This window comes from Hyperolius riggenbachi, chromosome 1 (assembly GCF_040937935.1).
Source record: "Hyperolius riggenbachi isolate aHypRig1 chromosome 1, aHypRig1.pri, whole genome shotgun sequence".
In the NCBI taxonomy this organism is placed as follows: Eukaryota; Metazoa; Chordata; class Amphibia; order Anura; family Hyperoliidae; genus Hyperolius; species Hyperolius riggenbachi.
Window position 1 is genome coordinate 442,936,763 of NC_090646.1, and position 25,550 is coordinate 442,962,312.

General features: G+C 45.8%; 2 protein-coding genes across 5 annotated transcripts in view; one reads left to right on the forward strand and one right to left on the reverse strand.

Moving 5' to 3' along the window:
* The window catches only part of KLHL22 (kelch like family member 22), a 45,273-nt gene extending 37,484 nt beyond the window's left edge, over positions 1-7,789 (reverse strand). The window contains exons 1-2 of one of the 2 annotated variants that reach the window (XM_068238282.1): positions 7,487-7,789; positions 2,961-3,280 (exon numbers count right to left, since the gene is read on the reverse strand). In XM_068238282.1, the coding sequence (XP_068094383.1) occupies positions 2,961-3,235 (275 nt within the window). In that variant the 5' untranslated portion in view covers positions 3,236-3,280; positions 7,487-7,789. The other variant, XM_068238287.1, reaches the window with a different exon arrangement.
* Positions 7,596-25,550, forward strand: part of MED15 (mediator complex subunit 15) — a 76,061-nt gene continuing 58,106 nt past the window's right edge. For 2 of the 3 annotated variants that reach the window (XM_068238260.1, XM_068238268.1), the window contains exon 1: positions 7,597-7,969. In XM_068238260.1, coding sequence (XP_068094361.1) covers positions 7,902-7,969 — 68 coding nt within the window. In that variant the 5' untranslated portion in view covers positions 7,597-7,901. Of the gene's footprint in view, positions 7,970-25,550 lie in introns of all 3 variants that reach the window. The other variant, XM_068238265.1, reaches the window with a different exon arrangement.

Here is a 25,550-nt window from a genome sequence, read left to right on the forward strand (position 1 = left end):
CTGTGGCTAAAAGTATTAGAGGCAGAGGATCAGCAAGACTGCCAGGCAACTGGTATTATTTTAACAGGAAAAATCCATATCCTCAATTTAGGTTCCCTTTAAGTACAAGGTCAAAAGTCCCTTTAACTCTCCTGGCGGTATGAAAAATTCCGCCAGGAAGCAGCTCGGCAGTTTTTTTTTTAAAATCATGTAGCGAGCCCAGGGCTCGCTACATGATAGCCGCTGCTCAGCCTTCGGCGATCTCCGATCAGGAAATCCCGTTTTCCTGGAGGGCTTCCCCCGTCGCCAAGGTGACGGGGCGGGATGACGTCACCGACGTCATTGGGAGTCCCGATCCACCCCTCGGCGCTGCCTGGCACTGATTGACCAGGCAGCGCACGGGGTCTGGGGGGGGGGGGGGGGGGCGCGCGCCGCAACGGATAGCGGCGATTGGGCGCGGGGCGGCGGCGATCAGTGTGCTGGCGCGGCTAGCAGAGTGCTAGCTGCATCCAGCAAAAAAAAAAAAAATAATTATGCAAATCGGCCGAGCAGGGCCGGAGAAAACCTCCTGCGCGGCTTACCCCGAACGTTACCGCCAGGAAGGTTAACCATTTCCTGCATTACAGACTTCCATTGATGCATGCTGAATTCATCTCAGAGAAGTTAAGCTGTGCCCTCTCTCCCTTGAGCTTTAAATTAGGATTCTTATCCAAGCAAAAAACAGCACACCCAATGAAAGACCATACTGTTAATTTGTTCAGCTGTGATATTTCCAATCACATGACCACAATTTTAAACTAGAATTTCTGACAGCAGATGCAGATGTAACACTCAAATAAAATACAGCTGGACATTCTGCTTAATAAGTTATGAGAAATATAGTTAAGGATGTGCCCATTGTTAGTTGGTATTTGGACCAAGTCTCTTTCTCAAACATCGGATGTATTTTAGGTGCCTCTTATCTATATTAGTACTGTACTGCTATGAAATACACTATGTAGGGATTTAAAACTGATCAACAGGTGAAATGTTAATTATTTTTAATATGAGATTAAATGACTATCAGTATATGGCCAAAAGATATGGTAAATAAGAAGCTTGTAATTCCAGCTTGCACTCCAAGTGTCAAAATGGACACAAATCTCCCACCATTGCTTGTGGTAAAGGAGGCTGGGTCTGCTGCATGGAAAAGTGAAGCAGTGCAGTAGTCCTCTGACCAATGAAAGGTGAAAGAACATTAAACAGTCAAAGCTTATGTGTAGTGGGGCTGGCTGAATTGTCTTTCAGTGACCACACTTCTCTTTTAGGGGGTAGTAAGTACAGTCTTTTGACTTCAGTTTAAACAAGTTGAACAGTTTGCTTTCAAATTCATCACAGTACTACTAGATTGCCATATACAGTAGAGTCCCGGTTATAAAGAACTCAACTAATCAGTGGTTTCAACCAACCAGCACAAATCGCTGGCAGTACTCACAGTGGTGAAGGACAACTTCTTAGGCTATTTGTGTGCTCTGCTGTGCTTAAAAAACTGGGTTCCATTGTCCCCCCAAGGTTAATAGACTTTCAATTAATGTATTTTAAAGGGGAACCTGGAGATACAAAAAAAAAAAAAAAAAAAAAAATTATCACTTACCTGGGGCCTCTGCTAGCCCCCTGCAGCCGCCCTGTGCCTGCGTAGTTACCAAACGATCCTCCGGTCCCCCCACCGCGGCTCTGTTTCGATGTCTTCAGTCGCCTTCCACTGCACCTGCGCGGCCCTGGCCTTGTGCGTCCTTGTTTGTGCCCCCATCGCGTAGTACGAGAAAATCTCAACTGCGTCTGCGCAGGACACTCGGCAAGGGGAGCGTGAACGAGGACGCACGTGGCCAAGGCCGCGCAGTCGCAGAGGACGTTGACTTGAAGTTGGCGAAAACAGAACGGAGCCACGGTGAGGGACTGGAGGATCATTTGGTAATGGCGCGGGCACAGGGAGGCTGCAGAGGGCTGGCAAAAGGATCATTTGGTAATGGCGCAGGCACAGGGTGGCTGCAGGGGGTTGGCAGAAGCCCCAGGTAAGTAATTTTTTTTTTTTTTTTTTTTTTTTAAAATAAACAAGTTTTATTGAAGGATTTGTATAATACAGCGATCAGTGCTTGTCGCACTACAGTACATACAATATAATGCTTTTTAAATACCATTTAAAGAGACTCTGTAACATCAAAAAGATCCCCTGGGGGGTACTCACCTCGGGTGGGGGAAGCCTCCGGATCCTAATGAGGCTTCCCACGCCGTCCTCTGTCCCACGGGATTCTCGCTGCAGCCCTCCGAACAGCCGGCGACAGCGGGGGCGCTGTGGTTGCTTTCGGCTCCGAACTACATGGAAATACCCGATCTCAGCCGGGCCCGCTCTACTGCGCAGGCGCCGGAAACTTGCGCCTGCGCAGTAGAGCAGACCCGACGGCGATCGGTTATTTCCGCCTACTTCGGAGCCGACAGCCGTCAGAGCGCCTGCGCAGGAGCCGGGAAGGTAAATATTGACGTCATCTTTCACGGAGGGCTGCAGCAAGACCCCCATGGGACAGAGGACGGCGTGGGAAGCCTCATTAGGTTCCGGAGGCTTCCCCACCCGAGGTGAGTACCCCCCAGGGGATCTTTTGACGTTACAGATCCTCTTTAATACAGAGTTCATGGTTTGTACTGTATATAGAGTGTGGTATAGTGCTGTATTAGCTAGGCCCATTTTTAACATTGAGTCTCAAGCAACCAGAAAGCACACTTATGTGGCATCAGTCGATCCCTGTCAGTGTCGGATAACCGAGACTCTGTATTAGCATAGTGCAAAACTGACTGTAAACTAAAAGCACAGTGATGTCAGAAGTAAATTTACACTAACCCTAACAGAGCTGGATTTAAGAGCGTGTTTTTTTTTTTTAAATGCCAAAAGCATTTTCATGTCCATTAAAATTGAATTCCTATTCTATAAAGTTAAAATGAAGAATTACCTGAAATAATCACAAGATGCAGCCAACAGAATTCGATGAGCTTCCAGGCACTTCCCCTCCAACTTGAGGACAACGTCAAACAATATGCCTGCATCTCGAAGTCCTACCAAGCCACTTAAGAGAGCTTGGGAATGCTTGGCACTTCTATAGGTCTTGCAAGCGTTTTGCACAGTTGACTGCTCTTTGATATGATCTGGCTTCAGTACCTCATGATCTTCTGCCATCTTTGGCAAAAAGTTCTGATCCAAAAGAGGACAACGCAGCCAACAAAACATCCATAAGAAAAAGAATCACTTAAAGCCGACAAATTTCAAGGGCTCCTGTGGAGTTCAAATAACAGGTTTTACTGAAAAGACACCACACAGAACACATTATGAATCAAATAGGCTAAAAGAGTATACAAGACCAACACCTGCCTGATCGGACCAGCAAACAATCAGGGCCTTCATGCGGGAGGCAGCGAATCGCATAGCAGTGCATGGCATGGCTTCCGGGATTCAGCTGCATATTTGCATAAGATGGAAGTGCCACCGCGCGTCTCGCAGGACGCACGGCGGCTAGTGGAAATGGCCCTCACTCCCAAATTCATGGCAATTACAAATCACCTTGCACCACTTGATCTGATTTTAGTTGGAATCTAACTGAGAACCCATCAGACTGCATCCAGCATTGTAGCGGTTTGTGGAAAATAGCTCTTTAAATAAGGGCCCTTTTCCACTAGCAATCGCAATCACAAATCACAAACGCCAGCGATTGCGATTTTTCATTAATTCTGTTATGCGATTGCGATTTGTGATTTTCATTTGCATTGCATTATCATTGTAAAAATCGCTCCAGCAAGCGATTGCGATTAGCGATTTCCAAATCGAATCACTGTAGTGGAAAATACTTCTCGTGATTTCTATGATAAAGTAACAACTCTAGCGATTTAAAAATCACTAGCGATTTGCGATTTAGCGATTCAGCAATCACTATCGCTCCAGTGGAAAAGGGCCTGGTGCACACCAAAACCCGCTAGCAGATCCGCAAAATGCTAGCAGATTTTGAAACGCTTTTTCTTCTTTTTCTGTAGCGTTTCAGCTAGCGTTTTGCGGTTTTGTCTAGCGGTTTTGGTGTAGTAGATTTCCTGTATTGTTACAGTAAAGCTGTTACTGAACAGCTACTGTAACAAAAAACGTCTGGCAAACCGCTCTGAAGTGCCGTTTTTCAGAGCGGTTTGCGTTTTTCCTATACTTAACATTGAGGCAGAAACGCATCCACAATCCAAAAAATGCCTCACCCAGGCATTTTTCGTTATTGCAAAACGCCTGCCGCTCTGGTGTGCACCACCCCATTGAGATACATTGACCAAGCAGATCCGCAGCCGCAAGCGGATCTGAAAATGCCCAAAAAGCCGCTCGGTGTGCACCAGCCCTTAAAGGATACCACAACTGACATGTGACATGATGAGATAGACATGGGTATGTACAGTGCCTAGCACACAAATAACTATGCTGTGTTCCTTTTTTTCTTTCTCTGCCTGAAAGAGGTAAATATCAGGTATGTAAGTGGCTGACTCAGTCCTGACTCAGACAGGAAGTGACTACAGTGTGACCCTCACTGATAAGAAATTCCAACTATAAAACACTTTCCTAGAAGAAAATGGCTTATGAGAGCAAGAAAGAGATAAAAAAGGGGGAAATTCTTATCAGTGAGGGTCACACTGTAGTCACTTCCTGTCTGAGTCAGGACTGAGTCAGCCACTTACATAACTGATATTTACCTCTTTCAGGCAGAGAAAGAAAAAAAGGAACACAGCATAGTTATTTGTGTGCTAGGCACTGTACATACCCATGTCTATCTCATTATGCCACATGTCAGTTGTGGTATCCTTTAATCCTTAGAATTCTAGTACTAGTTATGTGACCAACACATACACTTGGAAGCTTATTAAATCTCCTTAACCACCTTGGCGGAAATGATGAGCTCAGCTCGTTTATTACCGCCACGGTGTATATCTCAGCCCCTGAAGGGTCTTTGTGGCCCAAATTTTCGGAGGGGGTGTAGCTAGCACTTGGCTAGATCCCCCCGATCGCCGCACTTTTTGCTACCCCGGGAGCCCGTGCCGGCGCAGCCTCTCCATAGCATAGCCTCCAGGGGTCGCTATTGCGGCGATCGGAACTGTGCATGACGTCATGTCCGATCGTCGCCATAGCAACGCCTGAAATTATGGCGGAAGTCTCTGCCAACACAAGATCGCGGCCAGGTAAATATCGCCGGCGGCGAGCGGAGGAGGGGGGGGGGGTGTAGCTAGCCTGTGCTAGCTAGACACACTAAAAAATAGCCTTTTTTTTTTTAAACCACCCGCGGCCGTATAGCCGCACGTAATAGAACTCCAGGGTGGTTAAGTGAGGACTTGGTCAGCAATGAGAACTTCACAAAGGCGCCCACATTTTTTTTCTCTTTCAGGTCTACATCTCTTAAGAAGAAAATGTTTCTAATTTTGTGATAACACCTGATGCAAGAAAGGACACGAAGCAGGTACTAGGATAATTTTGAAATCGCTGTGCAGTGTATGGGCAGGCAACAGATCCCTCTCTTAACAGATTCAATTACAGAGGAATCTATCTAATAGCTGCACTGGCCATAAATCAAGTAACATATGGCCTCTTTTAGGCTTCCAGTAAATTAAAGTGGGATAAAACTAACATAACATTCATCAATAAAGATGTGTTGTCCTACTTTTTTTATTGCCCATATAGTTATATTTGCTTTTGTGCACGAATAATATTGTCTGTTTACAAATTACAAGTTCCCAAAGTACAATTTATCTGCTCCAAAAGCTGCCATTGCATTTTCTTACATAGTCTAGTGATCACTTCTCAGCTCTCTGCTTCTACACCAGTGAGAGCTCATTTTCAGCACAGCTAGGAATGTAGCAAACAAAAGAATGTAAAGAAAAGATGTTTCCACCACTTCAGATGCAGCCAGATGTACCCACTGAAGCAAGGAGCTTTCCACTGAAGAACAAGGTGATGTATTAACCTGTTTGAATGTTGTTCTGCTACAAATGTTTTCTTGTGGTAGTAGATTGTGGGCTCTATTCATAAAACATTTGTGGCGAAAAAACTCCTGGAGGGAAAATACCGCAGCGGTATTTTAGACTTCTGGGTGGTAATTCATAAAAATCTTGCCAGCTGCGATGCAAGTGCGGAGATCTCCCGCTGAAGGCTGGCGGTAAGCTGTCGGAAGGCATGCGGAAACCCTTCAGCCGGCAGAGTCCCTCCTGCACTGCTCTCTCTGGGAGGTCTGTCCCATTCACTTGTATGTAATCCGCAAAATCAGAGGAAGCAGTATTTTCCGTCCACATACCGCTTCCTCTAAACTTTATGAATGGCCATTTTGTTACTTTTTTCTAGATAAATCTAGAAAAACACTGGAGAAGGCGGAAATTTCTCGCTCTGCTGGGGGATTGTAGGTTTTCATGCGGGAACAGCTTTTATGAATGCCCACTTTGCTAAATGGACCTGAAAATCCGCTGTTTTGAGCGGAAAACTTGCGGTAACCTTTTATGAATAGAGCCCTTTATATTGTAAATAATCTTTTACAGCAAAAAACAAATGCTAAATGTCATACCACTTTAAACAGCACCTCCTAAATCTGACAATTAGCCCTGCAAAGTCAAGGCCAACCTCCATAAATTCTGTTTCCTGAGGAGCTCGGGAAAGGAAGAAACCGATTACCGTAGTTAGGAGAGGAAAATAAACCGTTTAGTCAGGTACATCATGTATAGGCCTGTTATGATACACAGATACTGCAACTTTCAGTTTCACTAATAACAACATACATCTAGTTTTGCAGTACAAAATATTTATTCATCACCTCAATTTTTTATCTTGTTAATAGAAAAAAAAAACACATTATGACACAAATGTCACAAACGTTTAGAATGTATAACCAATGCAAACTTCAGAATGGCTAACCGCTGATTAAAAGGAGAGATACTGAGCCAACCCATAGTGAAAGCAAAAGCAAGCATAAGCAAAACAACCACTTCATAATCCTGGGTGGAGTAGTTTTGCACAAAGTTTAGAAGACTAGAGTGTCTAAAGAGAAGAGCTGTTAGTGATATCTGTAAATGTGTATAAAAAAAAAACAAATGATTTAATCACAGGGAAATGTAAAACACTATACAGGTACAGACGTGTGGAATATCATAGCATTGTGTGTTGCCATTTGTAATTAGTCATTCCTGCAAACTCATTTGTGAAGTATTGTTGTTTTATAACAAAGAAGAAAGCAGGCGTGTTAAGTATGGCGTAAGAATTGCCATCAATGTGCCAACACAGTATGCGCCATAAGATCTGGTGAGGAGACCTTACCTGCAATCGTGACCACGCTGATTAAATGTCATACTACGAAAGACTTGCTGCAGGTGAGCCCTGACAACAGACAGTGTAAAGATACACCGAGACGACACACAGCAACGCTTTACAGTGCAAACCATCCATACAAGACTAGACACAGGAACAGAGGCGACTGTCTACCTGAGGATCCTCCTGCTGCTCTCATGTGACCACTGTCCACCTGCCCAGTGCCGAGCGCTCAGTGCGGTCATCACACCTGACGCCCCCTCCGCCAACAGCACCTGAACTGAAACGTCATTTCCGTAAACACAACGTCACCCCCGATACAGAGGCAACCTCCGCACATATGGCAACCCCCGGTACACCAAGCGGGGCCGCCGAGACCAAAGCCGCTGTCAGCGACTCCTCTGCCTCAGGACACTCGCAATAAAAGTCTGGCTGTGTTGCGGACCACTAGACCAATCAGCATGAAGGAGGCGTGGAACTACTGATTTGCCTACTGCGTTGTCTAGTGAAAGTCGCAGTTCGTGTGACGTCACTTCCGTGTGCTTACAGTTCCTGTACGGGCCAGTGTGGAATTCAGCAAGCGGTGACAATGGATGTGACGGGTCCGGATAGTGACTGGCGGAGCGCGGGATTTAGACAGAAGCTGGTCAGCCAGATGTAAGTGTGCTGTAATCAGATCACGACGGGAGCTCGGATTCCCCCCCATGCACTAGGGACTCCCTAAGATGAGGTTTCTTGCTTCTCTGTAACAATGACCTGAAGATATACTGTTCACGGGAATTGTTCTAGTGATTTCATATTTCCTCTGAGCTGCCAATCCTTCCCACTGAAGGTATCCTTTACCCCCCTGTAATTTCAGCCTAGAAGTGAATAATCTGTTAACAAGTCCAACTGTTGTAGAAGTCATTTTAGCTTTGGATAGTGTGGAAGGAGGTCAGAAGGTATTTTTATAAATAACTTGTTTAAGCCGTTTATTGTGAAATTTTCCTCTCATTTTCTCTTCTCCATACTTTTAGGTATTTTCTTATTCACACAACTGGATTGGTGCTTATTTTCCCGCTCTTTTTCTTTTAAGCAACTGTGGTGCTAGTATGGTTGAGGTGACCCACTGGGAAACCTCATAGAGAAGTTCTGGTAAAGTAATTGGTTGCCGTTTCAATAGTTCATTAATGACAGCACCCTCTAGAAATTTTAGGTTTAAGATAGGTTGTAGTAATAACTAAGCCCACACTATTAGGCTAATTACTACACTTCTAGTTGCAGAGGGTCCTGTGATGAACAACACTTCCCTATGAGGTTTTTCAGTGAGTCACCTTAACCATACTAGATCCCATACTGTCACTTGCTCCTGGGAAATCATATCACCATGGTAATCTTTGGCGATAGCTGTAGACCACCATCATGAGTGCAGTGTGTTACGGACAGCGAACACCACCTAATTACTAAGGTTTATTTCAGCTGCTGTTCAGTGTTTTGCTGTGTTAAAGGACTACTGTAAGGGGAAGGGGGGGAAAGAGTTGAACTTACCCGAGGCAGTGTTCTCCCCAGGCTCTTTTAGCTGGGTGCTTCACCCGGCTAGTTTTGATGATTACCCGGTTGTCATCAGCTCACCTTCTCCTGTGCTGTAAGCAGAATTGCGCACAGAAGCACCGGCCCTGCATTCTTTCATATCACCCCACCCGGCTACTTTTTCATGTCACCCGGCTGGAAAGAAATTCTGGGGTGAACACTGCATGGCTTCTAATGGTCCCTGCAGACGTCCTGTGCCGCGCAGCCACTCACCTATGCTTGGGTCCACTTCTAGAATTTCCAACTTTAAAGTCGGAAAACCACTGCGCCTGCATGCCTGTGTCTTAGCTCCCGCTGACGTCACCAGTATCGTACTGCGCAGACGCAGACCGTACTGGGCCTGCGCAATACACTCCTGGTGGCGGGAGCGAGGGCGTACTGGTACAGGCGCAGTGGTTTTCTGACCTTAAAGTCGGACATTCTGGAAGTGAACCAGAGGTGGGACCGGAGCATTGGCGAGTGGCTGCGCCGGCACAGGACGTTTGTGGAGGACCATTAGCAGCCCCGGGTAAGTTCAACTTTTTTTTTCCCCTTTCCTCCCCTACAGTATTCCTTTTAAAGAGAACCCGAGGTGGGATTTAATTATGTTACTGGGGCACAGAGGCTGGTTGTGCACACTAAGACCAGCCTCCGTTGCCCCATGGTGTGCCTCCATGTCCCCCTGTGCACCGCTATACCCCCCGCAGTGCTGGCGACACGCAGCGCGTCACCAGCACAATGTTTACCTAAGCGCTGTCAGTCAGCGCCCCTCATACGCATTGGCGCTACCCGCCCGCGTCACTTCCCTCCTATCAGCCGGAAGGAAAGGGACACGGGCGGGTAGCGCCAATGCGGGGGAGCGGCGCTGACAGACAGCGCGTAGGTAAACATTGTGTCGCCAGCACTGCGGGGGTATAGCGGCGCGCAGGGGGGACATGGAGGCACACCATGGGGCAACAGAGGCTGGTGTTGGTGTGCACAACCAGCCTCTGTGCCCCAGTAACATCATTAAAATCCACCTCGGGTTCTCCTTAACCATAACTCTGAAGCCGCAGTGTTATTCCTAACACTGGAAAAATGACCGGAATGAAAGTGTGTGGCAGTAGGAGGTGGCGTCACTGTTGGCTGGATAAATGGCCACGTAGTGTCCTTGTGAATTTTTTTTTTTTTTTTAAAAGATGGAAGCCTGGGAAAAAAAATCCTTCAGCATACAGTACTATACAAACGTATACATATTCAAGAATTTAATTCAGCTGACAGAAAGTTACAGACAGCCTTTTTTCTTCTGTTACCTGCCTATCATATCTGAAGGGCTAAAGCAAGTGACTCATGCTGCCAGCTCACTTTTCTTTTCACTGAAGCTGATTTAGTGAGTTTTAAAGGGTGTGAAAATGCAAATGGTACATTAGTGTATCCTTGACATGCACTGCTAATGCACACCCCCAGCAACTATTGTTTTTAAGGACAAAATCTGAAGAGAAGTACAGATGGCAATAATGAACTAAGGAAGATTATCCCTTTTCACGGCTCTATCCAAAATGTGCATAATTGTTTTCCTGTTGGACTTTAAAGAGACTCTGTAACATTAAAAAGATCCCCTGGGGGGTACTCACCTCGGGTGGGGGAAGCCTCCGGATCCTAATGAGGCTTCCCACGCCGTCCTCTGTCCCGCGGGGGTCTCGCCGCAGCGCTCCGAACAGCCGGCGACTGTGCCGACTGTCAGTTCAATATTTACCTTTGCTGGACGGAAATACCCGATCTCCGTCGGGTCCGCTCTACTGCGCAGGCGCCGGAAACTTGCGCCTGCGCAGTAGAGCAGACCCGACGGTGATCGGGTATTTCCGCCTACTTCGGCGCCGAGAGGCATCAGAGCGCCTGCGCAGGAGCCAGGAAGGTAAATATTGCGTCACGGCTGTACGGAGGGCTACAGCGAGACCCCCGAGGGACGCAGGACGGCGTGGGAAGCCTCATTAGGATCCTGAGGCTTCCCCCACCCGAGGTGAGTACCCCCCAGGGGCCGTTTTGTCGTTACAGTTCCTCTTTAAAGTTAATTGTTGCTATAGTTGAACAATGTTACGGATGTATATCATTACTCTCCAAGGTTTTTTTTTTTTTTTGTAAATGTAATGCCACTAAAATACTTAAAGGAATATTATTAAAGTATCTCAAATTTCTGGAAGCAGCATTAATCAATATGGCAATATGAGTCAGAACGAACACAGCATATGCTTCTGCTGTGCAGTGTGTCTTTTTTTAATATACCTTGCAGACAGCGTCCCCTGAACAAACTGACGGCGACTGGTTATTGGGGCAGACCATTATGCTAGAGGTGATGCCTCTTGCCGAGTGCAGCTGTGGACTATACTGTTTTATGCTCCCCAACATCAGTGCAAGTTATCCAGCATGTTACTATGAGGAGGGAGAGACAACAGCTCTCCCTCCCTCTCACTCCAAGTCTGCCCGGCCAATAACACCATGCTTACTTGTCCCCTTCTGCTTGCGTGTGAAGAGAATCGTCAGAAGTTTCCCTTCACACTAGTGAAGCCCGGTTCATGAGGGATTGGCTCATTTGAGCCGGTTCTTTCCTGTGAGTCGAGTGATCCGACTCATCACACTGAACCGAATCAGTTCAGTGAATGAGAAAGACACTGAACCGAATCAGTCCAGTGGATGAGAAAGGAATCAGACTCATCACACTGAACCGAATCAGTTCAGTGAATGAGAAAGACACTGAACCGAATCAGTCCAGTGGATGAGAAAGGAATCAGACTCATCACACTGAACCGAATCAGTTCAGTGAATGAGAAAGACACTGAACCGAATCAGTCCAGTGGATGAGAAAGGATTCCTTTCTCATCCACTGGACTGATTCGGTTCAGTGTCTTTCTCATTCACTGAACTGATTCGGTTCAGTGTGATGAGTCGGATCACTCGACTCACAGGAAAGAACCGGCTCAAATGAGCCAATCCCTCATGAACCGGGCTTCACTAGTGTGAAGGGAAACTTCTGACGATTCTCTTCACACGCAAGTAGAAGGGGACAAGTAAGCATGGTGTTATTGGCCGGGCAGACTTGGAGTGAGAGGGAGGGAGAGCTGTTGTCTCTCCCTCCTCATAGTAACATGCTGGATAACTTGCACTGATGTTGGGGAGCATAAAACAGTATAGTCCACAGCTGCACTCGGCAAGAGGCATCACCTCTAGCATAATGGTCTGCCCCAATAACCCGTCGCCGTCAGTTTGTTCAGGGGACGCTGTCTGCAAGGTATATTAAAAAAAGACACACTGCACAGCAGAAGCATATGCTGTGTTCGTTCTGACTCATATTGCCATATTGATTAATGCTGCTTCCAGAAATTTGAGATACTTAAATAGTATTCCTTTAAACATTTCAGTTTGCAGCAAGTTATGAAATTGAAAAGGTGACTTAACCTCCCTGGCGTTCTATTTCCCCAGGATTTCCGTGCAAAAAGTGGTTCAATTAATTTCCAATAATTGTCAACCCCTTTTTTTTTTTTTTTTTTTTTTTTTGCAATCCATTTTTTTTAAATATTGAATTCAATACAGGTTATTGTATTGAATTCAACTAAAAAAAAAGTTTACTGTGAGATGTTGACACTGTGTGACCCTGGTGTCATCAACACTGATCGCCGGGGGACATGAAGCAAAATCTGCCAAGGGACATGGAAGAAGGCACCGAGGAAGCTATCAGAGGTACGCAACGAGGGATCAGCACGCCAATGGTGAATATAAGACCCAGATGTGTGTATAGTTTTGCCAGATGTATAGGTAGGCAGATATTTTACCAAATGTATAGGTAGGCAGATATTTAGCCAGAAGTATAGGTAGCCAGATGTTTTACCAGATGTATAGGTAGCCAGATATTTAGCCAGAAGTATAGGTAGCCAGATGTTTTACCAAATGTATAGGTAGGCAGATATTTAGCCAGATGTATAGGTAGCCAGATGTTTTACCAAATGTATAGGTAGGCAGATATTTAGCCAGATGTGTAGGTAGCCAGATGTTTTACCAAATGTATAGGTAGGCAGATATTTAGCCAGATGTGTAGGTAGCCAGATGTTTTACCAGATGTATAGGTAGGCAGATATTTAGCCAGTATAGGTAGCCAGATGTTTTACCAGATGTATAGGTAGGCAGATATTTAGCCAGAAGTATAGGTAGCCAGATGTTTTACCAAATGTATAGGTAGCCAGGTGTCCCCCCTCGCCCCCCCCCCGATCCCCCACCCCCCAGTCTCCTCCAGCCCCGATTTACTCACCCGAGGGCTGTCTCCTGCGGCGGCTTCTGTGCAGGGGAGGGGGGGGGATCCCTCTTCCTTGTGGGCTGGTGGCTGGTCGGGGATTCCCCCTTCTGCGCAGGGGGGGGGGGGGGGAGATCCCCCTTCTATGCGGGCTGGTGGCCGGGTGTCTCCCTTCTGCGCAGGGGGGGGGGGGAGATCCCCCTTCTATGCGGGCTGGTGGACGGGTGTCTCCCTTCTGCGCAGGGGGGATCCCCCTTCTATGCGGGCTGTTCGGGGACTCCCCCTTCTGTGTGGGGGGGTCCCCTTCTGTGCAGGCTGGCTGAGGGTGGCTCTTTCCTCTTCCTCCCTCCGGATCCCACGTGTGTCCCCCGTACCCCCCCCCCCTCCTGATCTCCTATCCTCCCCGGTATTTAGCCCTGCACTACTCACCCGAGGGCTGTCTCCTGCGCCGGCCGCGATTGGCACCCTCCTCCTCCATCACTGAAGTCTCGGTTCTGTGTAACTACAGTATGAGGCTTGGTGACGTCACCAAGCCTCGTACTGTAATTACACAGAACCGAGACTTCAGTGATGGTGGAGGAGGGTGCCAATCGCGGCCGGCGCAGGAGACAGCCCTCGGGTGAGTAGTGTAGGGCTGGATACCGGGGAGGATAGAAGACCAGGAGGGGGGGAGGGTACGGGGGGATGCACGTGGGATCCGGAGGGAGGCAGAGGGAAGAGCCACCCTCAGCCAGCCCGCACAGAAGGGGACCCCCCCACACAGAAGGGGGAGTCCCCGAACAGCCCACATAGAAGGGGGATCTCCCCCCCCCCCCCCCCACGCGCAGAAGGGAGACACCAGGCCATCAGCCCGCATAGAAGGGGGATCTCCCCCCCCCCCCCCCCCCCCCCCGCGCAGAAGGGAGACACCAGGCCATCAGCCCGCATAGAAGGGGGATCCCCCCCCTGCACAGAAGGGAGACACACACCCGGCCACCCCCTTCGCACAGAAGGGGGGGATCCCTGCCCGCACGCACATTCTCTGCCCGCCAGCTGCACAGGGATTCCCCAGAGTGGCTGGATGCTAGTTCTGCACGCTGGGGGTAGCACAGATCGCTACCCACAGCGTGCTGACAGGCATCCAGCCACTCTGGGGAATCCCTCTGATGAGGGAAAACTGGAGCCGGCGGTGCAGAGAAACAGGAAATCTCCCTGGCAGTATTGACGAGCCTAGCTCGTCATTACCACTTTCAGCATGTTTCTGCTGGACGAGCCAGGTTCGTCATTACCTCCAGGGTGGTTAAAGAGGAACTCCAGTGAAAATAATGTAATAAAAAAAGTAAATCGTTTATACATAATTATTGTAAAAATGAAGCAGTCAGTGTTTGCTCATTGTAAAATCTTTCCTCTCCCTGATCTACATTCTGACGTTTATCACATGGTGACATTTTTACTGCTGGCAGGTGATGTCAGTGGAAGGAGATGCTGCTTGCTTTTTTGGCAGTTGGAAACAGCTGTTATTTCCCACAATGCAACAAGGCTCCCACAGTGTGATGTCAGAACCATGGTCCTGACATCACACTGTGGGAGAGGATTTACCACAACATCAGCCATACAGAGCCCCCTGATGATCAGTTTGTGAAAAGGAAAGTATTTTTCATGGGAAAGGTGGCATCATCTACTGATTGGGATGAAGTTCAATTCTTGGTTACGGTATCTCTTTAAGCTAAAATTGTTCTCTGCAAGCCTGAAGTCTGTACTGTTTGTACAGTATTGCTTGCTGCATGAGTAATTAGCTGCACATAGCAGGAGCTTGTTATTCAGTTTCCACATCTGAGCTAAGGCCTCATTCGCAGCATGTGCATTATACAACAGTGCAATGCTTTTATCCATGTCAACTCAATACTAATATAATTCACAGAGCATGTCCATATCTCTGTATTGTAACAGATTCCAATTTCCTGACACACTGTTTACTGCTCTTTTCTGGATAAAATGCAGAGCAGTGGACATGTACCTTATGGATATGCACATATTGTAAACAAGGCCTAATCTATTGACTTGCAGAAACATTTTTGACACTCCCATATCACATTCTCTTTTTTAATGCATGTATGTGTTTTTATTTGCTTACATGTAAACAAAATGGAATAAGGTTTGCCATTAAAGAGGCACTGTAATGACACATAGTAGTAGAATGTAGTAAATTATTCAGGATACCCATTTTACGTAAATTTTCCTTATTTCAACATCAGAAACACTTCTTATATTTATATATTGCTTTATATTGGTATTTAGCTCCGCCCTCCCAGTGAGGTTACAGCCTAGGATGTTTAGCTATACAAAATTCTCATCCCAGATCACGTTGGGAGACCAGGTGTTTGTTCTTACTTCAGAACACACAGTAAACAAATATTCCAGAGATGCACCTGACAGCACTAAGGATGTTGCCACCTGTGCTAAATTTCAGAATGTAAATCAGTGATGCACAATCATTTCTTTTCACACACCCTTTGATTGTGCATTGTAATCATACCATGCACAATCTCGTTTTACCGTTTTTGGGGGTGGGGTTACCGGGGGCAGGGCGATGTAGCAGCGGGGATGCGATGAGCACACGAACAGCAGCGGGGATAAGTAAATACTCACTTGCTGGCAGCCTTCATTGTGAAGGCCCCCTTTCTACATATGTCAAACTTTTTTTCCTCCATACACAGATCATATCCCCTTGTCTGTCTCACAACCCTAGGGACAAAAAGCTAATCTGCCAAGCTTTTTGTATTGCCCTCTGATGTATTTATACATGTTAATTGGGTCACCTCTCAGTTGCTGTTTTTCCAAGCTAGTTCCAAGCAAGCACAGTTTGCCCAACCTTTCTTGGTAAGGGAGATCTTCCATCCCTCTGATAAATTTAGTTGCCCGTCCTTGTACCCGTTCCAGAAGGTCAATGTCCTTTATAGTGTTGTGTCCAAAACTGTATCCAGATGTGGCCTTACAAGTGATTTATAAGAGGGAGTAGTATACTAGCGTCTTAAGATATTTTATTTATTTAACCACTTGAGGACCACAGTCTTTTCGCCCCTTAAGGACCAGAGCCTTTTTTTCCATTCAGACCACTGCAGCTTTTACGGTTTATTGCTCGGTCATACAACCTACCACCTAAATGAATTTTACCTCCTTTTCTTGTCACTAATACAGCTTTCTTTTGGTGCTATTTGATTGCTGCTGCGAGTTTTAGTTTTTATTATATTCATCAAAAAAGACATGAATTTTGTCAAAAAAATGACTTTTTTATCTTTCGGGGCTGACATTTTTCAAATAAAGTAAAATTTCCTATACATTTGAGCGCGAAAGTTATTGTGCTAAATGTCTTTGATAAAAAAAAAACAAAAAAAAAAAAAACCATTCAGTGTATATTTATTGGATTGGGTAAAAGTTATAGCGTTTACAAACTATGGTGCCAAAAGTGAATTTTCCAATTTTTGAAGCATCTCTGACTTTTCTGACCACCTGTCATGTTTCATGAGGTGCTAAAATTCCAGGATAGTATAAATACCCCCCCAAATGACCCCATTTTGGAAAGAAGACATCCCAAAGTATTTAGTGAGAGGCTTGGTGAGTTCATAGAAGATTTTATTTTTTTGTCACAAGTTAGTGGAAAATGACACTTTGTGACAAAAAAAAAAAAGTTTCCATTTCTTCTAACTTGCGACAAAAAAAATGAAATCTGCCATGGACTCACTATGCTCCTCTCTGAATACCTTGAAGTGTTTACTTTCCAAAATGTGGTCATTTGTGGGGTGTGTTCACTGTCCTGGCATTTTGGGGGGTGCCTAATTGTAAGCACCCCTGTAAAGCCTAAAGATGCTTATTGGACTTTGGTCCCCTTAGCGCAGTTAGGGTGCAAAAAAGTGCCACACGTGGTATTGCCGTACGCGGGAGAAGTAGTATAATGTGTTTTGGGGTGTATTTTTACACATACCCATGCTGGGTGGAAGAAATATTTCCGTAAATGACGAATTTTAATTTTATTTACACACAATGTCTATTTACAGAGATATTTTTCCCACTCAGCATGGGTATGTGTAAAAATACACCCCAAAACACATTATACTACTTCTCCTGAGTGTTAATAACTGTTATAATTCACCTTTTTCCGGCACCAGCAAACTCATCGTCAAGAGTTGCAAACACGACTCATCACAGCAAGCAGGAGATAGACTTTTCTCAGGAATCTTCAATATTCAAGGAGTTTATTCAGGAAGCAGAAATACAGATCTAGTTCATCATATCTTAGCAAAGCAAAGTCTTCTGTTTAAGTTCTTGGGGTTACAGCTCTTGACTAAACTTCCTCCTGAATGTTAGTCAGTTACCTTCTTACTAAACTACGTTACACCTTCTAGACTACCTATGTACAGCATACATTATATCAGATTACATAGAGAAAGGAAAATCATTAGGTGTTCCAGTCAGCATATATAGAGAACAGGAAAGTAGGAATCGGAGCAGGAATCAGAGTGCCCTCTGTCCGCCCGTCCCGGGTCTTTAATACCGACTAGGAAAGAGTTAAATGTGATCTCATCTTCGCCACCCCCCAGACCAGACTATTGGCTTTCGACCCCTCGTGGTGTCATAATACACACCTACTTGATTAATATTTAATGATGCTTTTGCTTTACTTACTGGAATGTGGTATTTTGGTAAACACGGCCTATGTTGATTGTTCTTGTGGTGTACATGTTGAGGTCAGTGTAGGCCTGTGGCCTTCTTTCAGGAACATGTTCTTGGTATCTGCGTGTATCATCTGCTACATGCAGACACCGAGATGCTTCTGCCTGCATCACAAGAAACTGTATTTATTTTAAAGGCATACTCTGCGGACAAGCCTTTTACATAAAACTCAGGCCAAATAACTGAGGCCTACTTAAATTATAACACTGAGTACGGCGATACCACATGTGTGGCACTTTTTTGCACCCTAACTGCGCTAAGGGGCCCAAAGTCCAATGAGTACCTTTAGGATTTCACAGGTCATTTTGCGACATTTGGTTTCAAAACTACTCCTCATGGTTTAGGGCCCCTAAAATGCCAGGGCAGTATAGGAACCCCACAAATGACCCCATTTTAGAAAGGAGACACCCCAAGGTAATTTATCAAAATGACTGTTCAGGGGTATAAGCATCTGCAAATTTTGATGACAGGTGGTCTATGAGGGGGCAAATTTTGTGGAACCGGTCATAAGCAGGGTGGCCTCTTAGATGACAGGTTGTATTGGGCCTGATCTGATGGATAGGAGTGCTAGGGGGGTGACAGGTGATTGATGGGTGTCTCAGGGGGTGGTTAGAGGGGAAAATAGATGCAATCAATGCACTGGCGAGGTGATTGGAAGGGGGTCTGGGTGGGGTCTGTGGGTTTGGCTGAGTGATCAAGAGCCCACACGGGGCAAATTAGGGCCTGATCTGATGGGTAGGTGTGCTAGGGGGTGACAGGAGGTGATTGATGGGTGTCTCAAGGTGTGATTAGAGGGGGGAAATAGATGCAAGCAATGCACTGGCGAGGTGATCAGGGCTGGGGTCTGAGGGCGTTCTGAAGGTGTGGGCGGGTGATTGGGTGCCCTAGGGGCAGATAGGGGTCTAATCTTCTGGGTATCAGTGACAGGGGCTGATTGATGGGTGATCAGTGGGTGATTAGATGGCAGAACAGATGTAAACAATGCACTTTGGAGGTGATCTGAGGGTAGGTCTGGGGCAATCTGATGGTGTGGGAGGGTGATCAGATGCCCGTAAGAGGCAGGATAGGGTCTGATCTGATAAGTGGCAGTGACAGGTGGTGATTGACAGGTGATTACAGGGGAGAATAGATGTATACAGTACACAGGGGGGGGGAGGTCTGGGGGGTCTGAGGTCGTACTGAGGGTGTGGGTGATTGGGTGCCCTAGGGGCAGATAGGGGCTAATCTGATGGGTAGCAGTGACAGGGGGTGATGGGTAATTAGTGGGTGTTTAGAGGAGAGAACAGATGTAAACACTGCACTTGGTAGGTGATCTGATGTCGGATCTGTGGGCGATCTGATGGTGTGGGTGGGTAATGAGATTGCCCGCAAGGGGCAGGTTAGGGGCTGATTGATGGGTGGCAGTGACAGGGGGTGATTGATAGGTGGCAGTGACAGGGGTTGATTGATAGGTGATTGACAGGTGATCAGTGGGTTATTACAGGGAAGAACAGATGTAAATAATGCACTAGCAAATTGATAAGGGGGGTCTGAGGGCAATCTGAGCATGTGGGCGGGTGATTGGGTGCCCGCAAGGGGCAGATTAGGGTCTAATCTGATGGGTAACAGTGACAGGTGGTGATAGGGGGTGATTGATGGGTAATTAGTGGGTGTTTAGAGGAGAGAACAGATGTAAACAGTGCACTTGGGAGGTGATCTGACGTCGGATCTGCGGGCGATCTATTGGTGTGGGTGGGTGATCAGATTGCCCGCAAGGGGCAGGTTAGGGGCTGATTGATGGGTGGCAGTGACATGGGGTGATTGACGGGTGATTGACAGGTGATCAGTGGGTTATTACAGGGGGGATAGAGGCATACAGTACACAGGGGGCGGGGTCTGGGGAGAATCTGAGGGGTGGGGGGGGTGATTAGGAGGGAGCAGGGGGCAGTTTAGGGTTAAAAAAAATAGCGTTGACAGGGAGTGATTGATGGGTGATTAGGGGGGTGACTGGGTGCTAACAGTGGGTCTGAGGGGTGCTGTGGGCGATCGGGGGGAGAGGAAATCAGTGTGCTTGGGTGCAGACTAGGGTGGCTGCAGCCTGCCCTGGTGATCCCTCGGACACTGGGACCACCAGGGCAGGAGGCAGCCTGTATAATAGGCTTTGTATACATTACAAAGCCTATTATACAATGTGTCAGCGGCAATCGGCCGGCGGGTTACAGCGCGAGAGGGCGGAGCCAGTCGCCGGTGGCTGATCGCGTCACGAATGACGTGATCGCCGCATAACCACGCCATCGACTTAAGGCGGTCGACAAGTGGTTAAAGGAGTTAGGAGTCCTTTATAGAGAATCTGTACTCTAAAATTCTTACAATAAAAAGCATACCATTCTATTTATTATGTTCTCCTGGGCCCCTCTTTGCTGTTTCTGCCACTTTCTGCTGCGATCCTGGCTGGTAATTGCCAGTTTTAGGCAGTGTTTACAAACAAAAGACATTGCTGCTAACCAGAGTGTGATAGGCTGAGAGGAGCTCAGTCTGTGACTCATACAGAGCCTCCGGGGGCGTGGAGAGGATGTGTATAGCTTCTATCCTATCACAAGCAGACCAGCACATTCCTGCCTGAGTGCCTGAGCCCGACAAAGCCGACAGAGGAAAGAAGATTAGGTGATCTAACAGAGATAATACAGCCACTGTGCGACTAGGAAAGGCTGCAGTAAGACAGACCACATTAGAACAGGTATAGGAACTTATAGGATAGAAGAAATAAGGCTGAAAATTTTGTTAGTCTATGTAAGTTATTTGCACTTTAGTTCCTCTTTAACCAGTTCACCCCCAAGGGTTTTTACCCTAACGGACCAGAGCAATTTTCACCTTTCAGCGCTCCTCCCTTTTATTCACCAATAACTTTTTCACTACGTATCACAGCAAATTGATCAATACCTTGTTTTTATTGCTGCTAAATAGGCTTTTTGGAGGCGATATTTATTTTCAGTAATACCTTTTCTTTTTATGCATTTTAAAGGGAAAAACCAGGAAAAAAATGAAAAAATACACGATTTCTCCATTTTCATCCCCTATAGTTTTAAAATAAACACTGCTAATGTGCATAAAACACACACATTTTATCTGCCTATTTGTCCTGGTTATCACAATATATAAATTATGTCCCTAGTGCAAAGTATGGTGACAATATATTATTTTGAAATAAAGGTGTATTTTTCCTATGTTGTGTTTTTTGTTTTCTCATTGCATACTACCAATGAATTCAAGCCCTTATTTGCAAATATAACAGTAGTTCACCCTCATAGCATACATATTTTAAAAGCTGAGTCCCTAAGGTAACTATTTATGCATTCGGTTTTCAATTCTGTCACTTTTGGTGTTTTTTACAAGTGTTTTATTTTGGTACAGAGTATATGGAAATAACAGTTTTATTGCTTCTCATTCAGTTTGCCAAAAAACAAAAATCAAATGACATATACATAATCTCTCAAACACCCCAAATTATCTTCTCTTGCTTGTCACGGTTAAAATGATACCCTATACACATCATCAGATAGTGTTTTGGCCACATAATACACTGCTAATCATGAGCAGCGCCAATGTATTTTTTAAGGCCCTTTTTTACCAAATGCAACAATGTAATTCTTTCTTCTCAAAGCCCCAGGAGTGTAAGGCCTCGTTCAGACTATACGCGCTGCCGTGTGCATTTTGGCAGCGCGTATAGTGTGCGACACGCAAGAACGGTAGAAGGGCATAGAGAGCCCTTCTACCGTTCCCATCATATGCGCTGCGTGGCAGCGCGATTGCGCTATCGCGTGCTGCACGCATTTTTGGGAATCGCAGCGCAGATCCCATTCATTGTAATGAATGGGATCTGCAGCGCAGCGCATAGGAGCGCAGATGGCGTGCGATCGGACGCGTTGCGTTCCAATCGCACAGCCATCTGCGCTAAATGATGTGAACGAGGCCTAAGACCATTCAATAAAAGACACAAATGTTACCATTCTGAAAACTAGAGACTCAGGCCTACTCAGTTGCAAATAGAATAATTTAAGTGAGGCCTAAATCACTATCTATAACACTAATGACAGATACATTGGAACTCACCATTGCAGGTCTAGCAGGATGGAGAAAGGCCAGAGGTCAGGTCATACACCAAGGCAAGCCAGTGGTCAGAAGATGGGGGGTGGTCTGCAGAGTAAAGTCTTGTGGCGAACACTCTCGCCTTGCAGCAGCAAGTCCAAATGGGAAAAAACTATTTGCAGGTTGTAGGAGTCTTGGGTTTCTTCTAAGCTTCTGGGTTTCCTCCCACACCCCCAAAAAAGGTGGTAATGTTAACTAGTGGTAATTGTGAGCTCCTTTGAGGGACAGTAAGTGGTAAATAAAAGTAGAGAGGAAAAAGTCCAGTGAAAATTTAGGGTAATGAAGAAGAAAAAAAAAAAGTCTAATAGCTGCTGAGGGTATGGTATGCCTCAAAGCAGCCGACAACGCAGAGTCCCGGCTGTGAGGGGCACTTTGGGCAGTGGTATCTGCTGTCACTCCGCCTCTTGTGCTTGGTGCACACCCGGCATCGCTTCTGTGGCTTCGCCTTAATTGGGTTCGGGGGGATCAGGGCAGGAAAATGTTTTCCCCTTAGGCGAACTGCTCCATCCAGTTGCATTGGATTAAATTCCTCCATAAGGTTTACGCTTTCATTGATCAGCGATCTCAAAGCTTGTCGTATAAACGGGAGGTAGCTGTCACCGTGGCATTTCTTTTTATAAAGCACAAATGCGTTGTGCATGGCCATCTGCAGGAGGTAAAAAAAAAAAAACTTTTTTGTACCAGGCCCTCTTTTTTTTTTTTTTTTTTTTTTTTTTTTTAAAGTAGTAGGAGAGCATTTGGTCCGCAAGATCCACCGCACCCATATTTTTTGTGTAGTCGACCAATGCCATTCATTGGCTTCTCGATCTGCTCTCTGGAGGTTGTGACAGGAACCACTTCTTCATTATGAATTGAAGTCAGGACCATGACGTCTCTCTTGTCCCTGAATTTTATAGCCAGGAGCTCACCACTTCTGAGACTGTGTGTTTCCCCTTTGGATAATTTTTTATTAACCACCTGTGGTGGGAGGCCTTTGCGGTTTGGCCTCACTGTCCCACAGGCACCAGTCTCTGCAGAATATAAAAATTTGAAAAGGGGAATGCTGGTGTAGAAGTTATCCACGTACACATGATAGCCTTGGTGGAGGAGTGGGTTGGCTAGTTCCACCACAATTTTCCCACTGGTTGGCATGTATGGTGGGCACCCAGCTGGTTGCAAATGGCTATCTTTGCCCTCATACAGCAAAAAAGAATAGGTGTAGCCAGTGCTGCTCTCACATAGTTTATAAAATTTTATCCCATACTTGGCAGCCTTACTTGGAATATATTGTTTTATCCCTAATCTGCCATGGAAGGGTAGGAGGGATTCATCCACTGCAACCTCTCTCTCTGGGTTGTACACCTCGCTAAATTTTGTACTGAGGTGGGTGAGTATGGGCCTCAGCTTAAAAAGCTTGTCATGGGCAGGATCACCTTTGGGGACATTGTCCGAATTGTTGGCAAAGTGCAGGCACTTCATAAGAGCCTCATAGCGCTGCCTGCTCATGGAAGCTGGAAACAGGGGTGTTGCGTGCATAAAGTCCTTAGACCAGTACAGTCTTATTTCTGGCTGTTGGAGTATGCCCATATGTAGGGTTAGGGCCAGAAACACCTTTAGCTCAGGTATGGTGGTGGGGTCCCATTTCTCAGCCAAATAGCAGGTGGGCTTCTGGGCAATGTACTGCTGCGCAAACAAATTGGTTTGCTTTACAATGTACTGCAGCAAATCGTCACCCACAAAGAGCTGGAAGAAGTCAGCAGGCCCGAAGTTGTCAGTGGGCACTAATATTTCGCTTGCCCCTGTAAAAGGTGGGATGTTGGGTGCTACAAGGTTAGCGGGTGACCAGGTGCCCCGAATTATGTCCTCAGGTACCGGTGGGCGTACCTGCCTTTGCCTGGCTCCCCTTCGGCCTCTGCTGCTAGCTGCAGCAGTGCTACCCACTGAGCCCCCTGCGCTGGCATCTGAAGGGCCCTGGACAGTGGTTCCCCTCTGGCCTGTGCTGCTAGCTGCAGCTGTGCTACCCACCGAGCCCCCTGCGGTGGATTCTGAAGGGCCCTGAACAGTGGACTCATCATCCCTCCTGAAGCGGCGAGATGGCTGCCCAACGCTCTCTGAACTGTCAGAATCTGACTCAGAGCTGCTGCTCGTTGGGTGCCATTCGCTCCCCGAATCGTCCCCACTGCTGCTGCTCTGCTGAAGGAAGACTGCTGCCTCCTCAACAGAATACAGTCTCCTCGCCATAGTAAGCAAAGGGGATAGATAGATAGATGGATAGACAGATCGATCGATCAACCAAGCGATTGATCAATAACAGAAAGATTTTTTTTTTTTTATTTTATTATTTTTTTTATGAAGATGAAAAGAAAGAATATAGATAGAAAGTATAGATAGAAATATCAGAGTAAGGGTAAAAGAGGGGTGAAAAAGTACAGAAAAGTACTAAGAAGTACTAAAATAAAACAGAAAACCAGTAAATGGCAAAGGAGGGGAGAATAAGGGGTTAATAAAAAAGTATGGGGATAAAATATTATTTAAAAATATAAAAATCCTACCACAATCAGTCTTTCTCCCTCACAGCTCCTGTCACCTCTGAATGCTGATTGACAGCAGTCTGAGGTGATAGAAGAGCTGGGAGGGAGAAAGCAACTTTGTTTACAGACACTACAGGACAGATCATTGTTACTGGCTTGTAACAATGATCTGCCTTGCTACTGGCACTTGATTGGCCCAGGGACCATGTGATTCCCTGGTCCAATCACCAAGCCCGACGTGGACCCGACGTGCGCGCAGCGGGAGCGCGCCCGCTCGCACACAGCAGCAGAGTTACAATGTAACTCATTAAAACGTCCTGTTGCCATTAATAGCGGCGAACAAGACGTTTTAATACGTTACATTGTCCCTAAATGGTTAAAGTGACACTGAAGTGAAAAAAAACAACATAATGAATTGTATGTTTAGTACGAATAATTCCTAGAACATTAGTAGCAAAGAAGAGTCTCATTTTTTATTTTCAGTTATATAGATTTTAAAAAAAAATAAATATATATATATATATATATATATATATATATATATATATATATATATATATATATATATATATATATATATATATATATAATCTCTCATTGCATCATTCTCCAATATTTGCAGTTTACACACACTCTGTATTTTAAACTATGAAACAGAGCAAAACTAATGATCCTTTTGAACTTTCCTGCAGTAAAACCGTGAGAGACAGGTTGAGATAAGTGCTTCAGTAAACAGCACTGTACCCGACCATGCTTGGTCTGAGGCTGGGTGCACACATAACGTGAAAGGCTGCGTTTTATGTCATGTTTTGTGTTAATTTTTTGTGTTTTTTTACTGTGTTTTTGGTGCGTTTGCAATGTGTTTTTCATGCGTTTTGCGTACGTATTGATGCGTTTGCGGTTTACATATACAAAATGCATATGCATTTGTATATTTCCATTTATGCAAATCACTAGGAAGACAACAGGAAGCATAAATACAGCATTAAAAAATTGGGGGAAAGAAAACCGCATACCATTGCGTTCCCATTGACCTTCATTATGTACGTTTGTGATGCGTTTATGAATATTGTGCTACAAAACT